This window comes from Ursus americanus, chromosome 16, assembly GCF_024610735.1.
Source record: "Ursus americanus isolate L20-20 chromosome 16, mUrsAme1.1.p, whole genome shotgun sequence".
Lineage (NCBI taxonomy): Eukaryota > Metazoa > Chordata > Mammalia > Carnivora > Ursidae > Ursus > Ursus americanus.
In genome coordinates this window covers 59,320,516-59,330,909 of record NC_142142.1, presented here as the reverse complement: position 1 = coordinate 59,330,909, position 10,394 = coordinate 59,320,516, and the positions used below count along the sequence as shown (strand labels likewise).

Genomic DNA, 10,394 nt, shown 5'->3' with positions numbered 1-10,394 from the left:
TATTATATAAGACTGATGAGTCACAGACCTGTACCCCTGAAACAAATAATACATTATATGTTAATTAATTGAATTTAAATTAAAAAGGGGGAAAAAAAGAACTTCTCTTGTGCTATAATTATTTATGTACATGTCTCCTTCTCCACTAGACTATAACATAATTTAAAGTAGGGGAAGTACTTTTTATTTCTGCACTAAAAGCACAACACAAAATGCCCTGCAAACGAATGTTAATTCACGGATTAAATAAATAAATGTTATACATTCCTCTAAGCCTCTGCAGTAAAGCTCAAAGAGTCTGAAAATAGCAATAAATATAATACTAGCAAGTATCTAACTGATAATTATACTTAAATTCAACTTGCAAATATTGAGAAATTGAATCCATTAAACTTCAACTTACATTTGAAATTTTAAAACTACAGCTAGAACATAATCATTTTTTAACATACCAAAGAAATAACAAGATGCCGACATTAAAAAGAACTATGGGGAGTTAGGAGTTACTCCAGACTGTGCACCACACTGACTCTAGGTAATCAACATGTCATGACAAAATGTCAAGGATCAGCTCCAAAACCCAGTATCTCTGAAAAACCGTTGCAACAAAAATACCTTCCATAGTAAAAAAAAATAGGCGCACTCTTACACCATGGTCATATTTTATAAGTATATGGCTTCCTCTTGACGCCACGCGTAAGAACAAAGGAAAAATGAAGACGCGCAGATCAAGTGCTGGGCAACAGGATGTGCTCTGGACATTTAGGATACGCGCATTACAATGCTGTAATAATACAACACCAAAATGACGGCTTGGCTTAAATTGTCACCTTTCAAAACCCAAAACAATTGTAAATTGTGTTATTTGGAACAACTATGTTTAAAATTCCCAAAATTCAAAGACACTATTTAAAATCCAGAAAAAAAAAACAAATCATGAACACGTTTATGCTTCATTTAATTCTTTATTGTTCTTGGGACATTCTTTTTCCTTTAATAAAAAGAAGAGCAGTGACTACCGATAGAAAATTAAAAGCCTTTCTATAAAATGCTATGAAAAGAAATTGCAATTATTACTGAAAATGCCAATTCGGTTTAAAATATTCAAGAGAAGCCAGACAACAGTCTTCACAACCTTGAAGCAGACCCATTTCCCTCCGAACCAACGATCTGCTACACCTCCCAGATAATCCTTCAGAGGAGTCTTTCCACATCTTAAACCGCACAGTTGAGAACACCAAGACGTAGCTACAGAACAGGAATGTGAGCGGGGCCTCCCTGTATCTGGTCTTGCTCCCCAGTTACGACAGCGCAATCCACAGGACAAGGTAGGGCAGGAACACGATCAGTGACGCATGGGTGTCTGAGACCCAGAGCGGGACTTTCTCCCCCTCTGGCCTGAGGGTCAGCGGTCTAGTTAGACGCAATGGAAATAAAGCTCAAAGGAATCTGAAGAAGAAATTTAAAAAATAAAAGGTATGACTCAACACTTTTTACTTTTGGTGAAGTCGAATGGTTTCCACCACTGGGCAAACTGCAGTGCTTTCTTCCTCTGGTCCTCAAAGCTTTCCCGGATCCCCTTCCTCCACAGTCTTGGCTCTACATCCAGCATCCCACCAATGATTTCCTTTTAAAGAATGAGAAAAATACAGACACATGTCTGAAAACAGAATGAAACTATTTGTTTATTCTGCTCCTAAATATAAAATTAGTAGTTCTTTGTGAGGATGTTCAAATTTTACATAAATATTAGTTTCATGTTAAAAAAATCTTATTTTCCAGTACGGAGGTTCCGCAAAAAGTTAAAAATAGAACTACCCTACCATCCAGCAATCACACTACTAGCCAAAAGATACAAATATACAGATTCGAAGGGGTACATGCACCCCAATGTTTATAGCAGCATTATCAACAACAGCCAAATTATGGAAGCAACCCAAGTGTCCACCGACTGATGAATGGATAAGGAAGATGTGGTGTGTATATATATATACATATACACAATGGAATATTAGTCGTAAAAAGAATGAAATCTTGCCATTTGCAATGATGTAGATGGAACTAGAGAATGTAATGCTAAGCGAAATAAGTCAGAGAAAGACAAATACCATATGATTTCACTCCTATGTGGAATTTAAGACACAAAACAAATGAACACGGGGGGCAGGGGGGAAGAGAAAAGTAAACCAAGAAACAGACTCTAAACTAGAAAGAACCAACTGATGGGGAGGTGGGGGGGGTGTTGGGGGAACAGGTGCTGCGTATGAAGGAGGGCAGCTGTTGTGATGAGCACCAGGTGTTGTATGGAAGTACTGAGTCACTAAATTCTACAGCTGAAACTAATTTTGCAGTGTGTGTTAACTAGCTGGAATTTAAATACAAACGTGGGGGGGGGAATATTGTTTTCAGTTAGTTCTAACTATGCAAACCCTCTGATTCTAGGAGTGCTGGCTGTGTCTCCTGTCAAGCAATTTGTCCATTTTGTTGCTTGTTAGTACATCCACCAGAGAGGAGCAAAGGGGAGAAAGAGAGGGTGAAATTTACTTATTTTGGTTCTTCTGAGCTGTTCTGGTAAACAGGATGGAGAAAAAGTTAACCAACATGTAGCAATTATGAACTCTGTGTCTGGACTGCAGGCCAAGGGCAGGCTCAGGTTCTCTCTACTACCCTGCATATTTATAAGCCAGTTTCTTCCACTATTCGCTGGAGATATTTTATCAGGAGACAGAATCATATTTTAATACTAATCCAAATAAATAAAGAATTAAAAATTATAAATCACCTTCACTCAAAAGTCACATTCCAAAGCCCTGTAAGAAACAGATTTTGAGTAGTCTGCTTACCTACACAATTTCCGCATGATTCTCTTCCTGTGCTGTTAGCTACAGAAATTAATGCAACTTTACGAGCATCCATGTACACGAGGATACGGGGAAGACGTGTAATGCTTAGAGGGCAACACAGGAAAACACTGGACTGAGCATCAAATTCTGCATATTTGGTCTGCTTCTACAGGGCTGTGTGGGGAGATCTTGGACAGCATCTTAACATTCTGACCAAGAGGACCAAACTGTGTCCAAACAAGTACCAAATATCACGGGGATACAACGAGAACTGACATACATCTACGCGCCTTCCGAGAACACGTAGCAGAATGTGGGGCTGTGGAAAAGTAACCCAAGTACACCAAGAACCGTCTTAGAAAGGGAGGAAGGTAAATAAGCCAAAGCAGACTAAATGGAGACTCAAAAAAAGAAGATTCTATTTTTAGATAAATCAGAAAAAGCTTCGTGGAAAACAGAACCTTTTTCACCTGGAAACAAATAAAGGACCAGTAGAGACAATAATTTATGGAAAACACAAGCAGAAAGGCCTGAGCTATGCTCGATAAAAACGTCAGTTCTAGAACGATTATTGCTCAGACTGTATGACGGACTATCGCAGCAGTCACATTAACTTCATTCCAGTCCCTGATACGAACTTACACACTTCCCAGCTACTCAGCAGACCCTAAACATATGGCTATACCCACCAGGCAATGTGCAGTGATGAAAGTACCAGCAGTCTATAGACCGACACTCGGACACCTGCCCGGGAACGGTGTGAAATGAGAGTCATATACTCTTCTTGGACTGCATGGTGCTTCACTCCACACAAAGGGGTCTGCCTACTTCAACCACAAACGAGGGGGGCTTGTATCCCAGCTTCTGTCTGAAGCTCAGCTTCTTCATTCGTGAGATGAACGGAGTAACGGTCTCTCCAGAACAGAACGTGCCTCACTGTCAGCTCACTGTGAGCGTCAGCAGTGTCACCCTCCTCGGCACAAGGCGGGCTGGCTCCACAGGAAAGCAACTACCAGCCCGCTTGACTGTGTCCGTAAACGTTCGATTGCAGAGCGACCTTCCTGACTGTTATGAATATTCTGGGACATTTTTCTTAATAGTTTCTAGCTTCTTCCTCTAAAAATTGAGTGGAACAGTACTCACCAAATTCACTCTATATTGTGCCCAAAGTTTTGATTTCCCTTTGAAAGAAAAGTGTTACCAAATCGCTAACCTCTGGAATTTTATTAAATCTGTGAGCATACCTTTCCAAAGTAATGAGGGAATTTGTGTTGATCTTCAATGACATGGGCAAACCCTCCTTGGAGGCCAAAATCCACAGCGAAGTAAGGTAAGCCTCTGGGTACCTAGTAAACAGATAAATCACGCATGAACACAGCCCGGAATCAGAAAGTTCCTCTGAATCCCTTCTCCTGCTCTGAGACATGACAGTAATTAAGCAACCCTTCAAGACAAACGTACATAATAAGTTCCTAATTCTAGAAATGCTTAGGCAATGACCTAATTTTTAAAGTAAAACATTTCATTTGGTAGCCTTTCAGCCGACCACTCTTCATAACATCCAACAATTATAATCAAAACCAATATTTTCCTGTCTTTGAAGAAAACAGGAAAGAAAAGGTACTAATTTTTTCCTTAGACTACAAAGAGAATAAGGATATGGTTCCCTGTATTTCCCTCACAAAGCAGAACAGGGAGAGGCCTACCCATATACACAGAGCTTTGTTTATAACCTGAGACTTTACTATTATTTATTTATCAAAAGTAAACTACACCCAGACAATCACAATTTTTTATTAACTGGTGAGATGGGTCTCGCAATACTTAGCTTACCAACCTCATTTCAAAGTTTCTCCAGGAGTAACTATTATCTTTTTATCTCTCTTTCTTTACACACACACACACACACACACACACACACACACACACACACACACACAGTTTGAACTCAATCTTGATTGGAAAAGTCCATAATTTCTGGCTTTATCAATTAAGTAGATCTGTGTCCCTGCAGGTTTTCCCTCCAAGCCCTAATCTGTCACTACGTATTATTCAAGTGGGTCCTGATCCCCACACACAGTCAGCACTTACTCACTTTGACACTGAATCACATGTCTACTTAACTATATGTATTTTATATTGTCCTCAAGAAGGCATGACTTGGAAGAAGATAGTATGGTACGGTGGAAAGATAGTGGTCATCATGAAATAATAATAAAGCAGTTAAAATTAGCGCTTAGAAAGAGTTGTTCATATTATAGGAAAAGCGTAAGAAAAAAATCAGTTTATAAAATAGTATATAATATAAAACACAGAGAGGTGGGTAACTGTTTTGTGTCTTTGTATTTTTTTTTATAATTTTACATTTTTTAAAATATGATAAACATGTATGACCTAGACAGGAAAAAACAAAGTCAAGAGACAGATAAGGCCTCGACCACAGCTCTGCTTCTTATACCTACGTGACCCCAGGCAAGTAATTAACATCTCGGAGTCTCATGAGAACTGGGAAGAGCTGCGAGGTTCGCTGTGAGGATGAACTACGGGAATGCACACTAAGTGTCTAACCCAGTGCTTGGCACAGAGAAGGTTCTTCAAATACTACTGTCTTTTCTGTATTCCAAACAACAGTGCTTTGTCCAAACATGGTGGTCAAAGAAAAAAGGATGGAAGGCTCCATGAGAATATTTCTGTTATCTGAAGTAGATCATCACCTGTGAGTCAGGAACGGGAATGGCTAACACAATGCTGGGAACTACACCAACTGACGGACAGTACTTCTAGGGACAGAGAGCTTGAGGGCTCAATTTGTGACGACTTTGCCCATGGCCTCTGCTCGTATCACACTGTATTTGGCAGAATAATGGCCCTAAAATATGTCAGTGTTCTAATCTCCTACTTGCCATGAGTATAAGACCTCATCTGGCAGAGAGACTGCACAGACGCAGTTATTTATGGACACTGCAATGAGGAGAGAGCCTGCCTTACCCACGTGGGCCCGATGCATACACAAGACAGATTTGTAAGAAAGAGTCAGGAGAGTCAGCGTCAGAGAAAGACTGGAAGATCCCATAATGCTGGACTTGAAGATGAAGGAAGGAACCACAAGCCATGGAATGCAGGTGGCTTCTAGAAGCTGGAGAAGGGAAGGAAACGGATTCTTCCCTGTGGCTTCCAGAGGGAATGCAGGCCTGCTAACACCTTGATTTCAGTCCAATGAAACCCATTTCGTATTTGTGACCTCCAGAATTATAAGATAATAAATGTGCGTTCACTTAAAACACTAAGTCTGGGGTAATTTGTGACATCGCCGGTAGGAAATGAACTTACACACCAAGGGTCTCAAGAGCCCAGGATGTAACTGCCAGACTTTAACTACCTGTACACGAGCTTCCCTGTTCCCTCACCACAGGCTGCAGAAGGGACAACCTGCCATCCTGCCAGAACAGCTGCTGGTCAGGGGCACTGTGAAGGCTCGGTATCAAAGCACACTCGTCACCACTTCGCTCTTCCTGCCTTGACCAGCCAGACGACTTGCAACTTTGCTATCGCTCTCAAAAGATACTGACAGAATTATGGCAAAACATTTTATTGATGGTAAAAAAAGCAAAACAGAAACAGTAATATTTGAATTTTCCCCTTTTAATACTCCAGATATTTCTCCAGACTTCCTGTTACTGTCCTTCAGTCTGACGGTCTCTGGGTAAACCCAAATTTTCCTTGACATGGACTTTCCTCAGTTTTAAAAATCCCTAAACATGCTTTTCAATTACAGCTACCACAAAATTAAACTTAAAATCATATTATTTAAAAGTTCGGGAAGAATTCATATGAAATCTCAATAAAATAGCCTTGTGAAAAATGAATACTTTCCCTGACAAGTTAGTTAGTAACGTGCAACTGCTCTGCAATGAACATACAGATTTCCCGTGTATATTTCCATGAACTTCCCACAGACTTCACACAAAGAAATCAAGATCCAGAAAGGAAACAAAATGGGCATAAAAACAGAAGTCTATACTCACCACAAAAAAATATAAGTCAACAAAGAATCAGAATGAATAACCAGTATGTAAATCTCTGCTAGAAGCCAAGGATCTACTTGGGGGGGAAAGAAAATCACCCCAACCCATGAAGCAGGTAAAACACTTTATGAAACTACCAAGGACACAGAGCTTGAAAAATAAGTTATAATGAGGTTCTTCCAAATAAAAGTAACATTAAAGTAAGTCAAGATTGTTCACTCTGTGCTCAGAAACACTTTCGTCATTTTAAAAAGAGTGGAAGGCTTGTTAACTTAAAAAGTGACCTCCTTTGGAATTATTCCTAATTCTCAAGTTCTCTTCACAGTTCCATGCACATAATTACCGAATCCTAAAGCTAAGAGATCGTCTGGCTCACTCCCTCGCTGCTGTGACTCCCAGAAACTGGGTGGTGACTTAGAAAAGGCAACCGCTGGTATCTCTGCAGTGCTTCCAAGTAAATACACAACCACCACTCCTGCATAGATCGGCTTCTCGTTTTCCATCTAGGTTGGGTTAATATTAAAGCCCTCTAGGTGTTTAACTCAAGTACTGTGCCCGTTCTGATATCTAGAACAGGTGCTAGATGGTTTACCTGTAAGAAAACTGCATATACAGGGTAGCAAATGGAAAATAATTTATTTCTTTTAAATTCCTACTTGGAAATATTTTCAAATGCCATTAAAATCATGTTATAAAAGACTACACAATGGCATTGGAGATTAGGGTATGAGAAGTGACAAACTCAGGTACAAGAGACGTGCCCACGTTAGATACCTTTTTCTACAGACTCACAGAAGACAGAAACGAAGAGGACATTTGTGGGGGGTTGGTTTTTGTTTTGTTTTTAAATGTATTATCTGGCCCAATTCACCAGCAAGTAAAGAGAGGAAGACTACAGACAACGTTTTACCTTTGAATTCAAACTATCTTCGGTAAAGCAATGAAATTTCAATATTTTGACTAAGATACAATAAATGTTATGAGAAATCCTGCAAGTCACTTCCATCAGGAGTCTGGTTTTCCAAAAGAAGAAACAGAAGAAAATAGGCCAGTGTCATCTATTAGAACAAGGGTCAGCATATTTTTAAAAACCTTATAAAAGTTTTAATTTAAATAAAATATTCTGGACTTTGCAGATTATATGGTCTCTGTTGCAACTCTCAGCTCTGTCCTTGTGGCATGAAAGCTTCCAAAAACAACACAACAAAGTGGTGTAGTTGTGTTCCAACATGACGTCATTTGTACTCGCAGCAGGATGATTTAGCACAGGCTGGAGTGCCCCACCCCGGCCCTGGACCAGAAGCCCCCCAGGGCCCGCGCACCTCTCTGCTCTGTTCCACTGCGTAGAAAGAGTGCCTGGTAAGTAGCTGTCACTCAATAAGCAATTGTACAATCAGTAACTTTTTGAACAGAAGAACAAAAAGGAATCCACAGTTCTATCTCTATTCTACTGAATTTCTATTTCTAGAAAAGAAAGCGGTCATTGCAGGAGTCCTCAACTCACGCGTGATGTATCTAAGAGTTGAGCTGCAAATCAAGACTAACTGTGAAGCACAGTTAGGAAACTCCGCCAAGGAATGACAGAGCCATCGACTACCTCAACCACTGTTTTAAAGGAACCTCATAGGGAGGAGTCTTTGTATAAGGGAAGGAAAAAAAAAAATGAAGAGAAGCCTGTAGGAAAATGTTTCCCTCGTTATAATTAGAGTAACAAGAAGGCCCCTCTCACCACTTACTTGTCCCACAGAGGCTGCGAAGCCCATGACAGTGTGATGCTGTCATTGCCAATTACAGGCACGACAGTGGCACGGGGCCAGAAGGTCAGGAATCCACATTCAAAGAAGCATTTGAACAAATGAGCATTTGCTAGACCAAGTAAAATGAAAATAATTACTTATTCATAGAATTACTTCACCTTTGGTCACTCAGCCAAATGGTCTCTTTCTCCAATAAAATGTGAAAATTAATGAAGATCCTAAACACCAGGATCATTCCTTATACAAGGGGAAAAAGATACTTACAGACTTTCTGATATCTTTTGAAGAGAGATCGATCAATTTCTTGTTCATGGACCATTCTTCATCGGATTCCATTATGGCTTTCTAAGAAATAGCCATTTATTAATGAAAAAATAGTTTATAAGCAAATACAAAGAGATAGTTTAAAAAATAAAGTAATACAGTGAATTAATCACAGGATATTATAATGGTAGCTCATTATTTCGAATGGGTTAAGGCTTTAATTTCTGTTATTTAAAATTGGACCTTCTTGATTTTTTTAAAGTCCTACCTTTAGCAAAGATATTATTTTACTCATTCTTATCCCTTGCACTAACTTCAAGCCCAACTTTACATGACAAACACAATCCTTAATAAGACTAAGCAATAATATTGAACATAAGTTTGTAAATATAAAAGTTCACAACTTCCTTATCTCAATCATAAAAATCTACTCAAATAAACTTGTTTAGTTTCACTACCCTTTTCCAAATACCAAGAGTAATTTATATGCTCTCTGGCAACAAAGCACTTGAACTATCTCTGGCCCTATAACAAAGAAGTAAAAATGTAGGGAGAAAAAATACATAGAAATGTCATTATAAGACTTTCTAGGCTAAGCAATAGAACTAGTATTTATGGTAAAGAAATATTTAATAGAGAAGACAGGATAATGAGTACAAAATACTCTCATTTTTGTACAGTTATCATTATTAATGAAGCAAATTTTGAACATAAAATTAACATTCAAATAAACACAATTTAAAAACATCAGATACACTGCTGTTCCATATTTAAAAGGCACGGGGTGTTGCTTGCGTTGGTGCTATAGGGTAGCACATTCAATATAAAGCTGAAGCCAAATCAAATAAACGCGTCTTTACTGATCACGTAAGAGGTTCGGTGTAGAAGTGACACAGCATCCTACTGAGTGCTGACATCTCTGTCACCCCATGTGAGCTGACAGTGGCTGCTCCACGTTCTGCCCTATTACCTCGCGCTGACAGTCACAACACCCCTGACTCTGTGGAGGAAGTACCAAAAACTTAAAAAATGGAAAAGAAGTCTAATAACCTCTCCCACGTGATTCTGTTTAACACAGAACTAGCACGGGTTTAGGGATTATCCCACTCATTCTCCTACTTTAATAGTGTAATTCTTAAAATCAAATAGTCCATTGTTTTTAAAAATCTCTAGAGAGGGGCGCCTGGGTGGCTCAGTCAGTTAAGTGTGTGACTCTTGATCTCAGCTCAGGTCTTGATCTCAGGGTCGTTAGTTCAGGCCCGGCGCTGGGCTCCACGCTGGGTGTGGCGCCTACTTAAAAAAATCTTGGGGCGCCTGGGTGGCTCAATCGTTTAGACGGCTGAGTCTTGATTTCAGCTCAGGTCATGATCTCAGACACCTGGGATCAAGCCCCGTGTCAGGCTCCATAGTCAGCAGGGAGTCTGCTTGATGATTCTTTCTTCCTCTCCGTGTGCCCACCTCCCCCTCTCATGCATGCGTGCACACCCTCTCTTTCAAACAAATAA

General features: G+C 39.7%; 1 protein-coding gene across 8 annotated transcripts in view; it reads right to left on the bottom strand.

The window, feature by feature from the left end:
* Positions 1-945: 945 nt before the first annotated feature.
* Positions 946-10,394, bottom strand: part of CWF19L2 (CWF19 like cell cycle control factor 2) — a 145,927-nt gene continuing 136,478 nt past the window's right edge. For all 8 annotated transcript variants that reach the window (XM_087868483.1, XM_087868484.1, XM_087868485.1 and 5 more), the window contains 3 exons: positions 8,890-8,970; positions 4,088-4,189; positions 946-1,627 (listed from right to left, as the gene is read on the bottom strand). In XM_087868483.1, the coding sequence (XP_087724609.1) occupies positions 1,484-1,627; positions 4,088-4,189; positions 8,890-8,970 (327 nt within the window). In that variant the 3' untranslated portion in view covers positions 946-1,483. The remainder of the gene's footprint in view (positions 1,628-4,087; positions 4,190-8,889; positions 8,971-10,394) is intronic.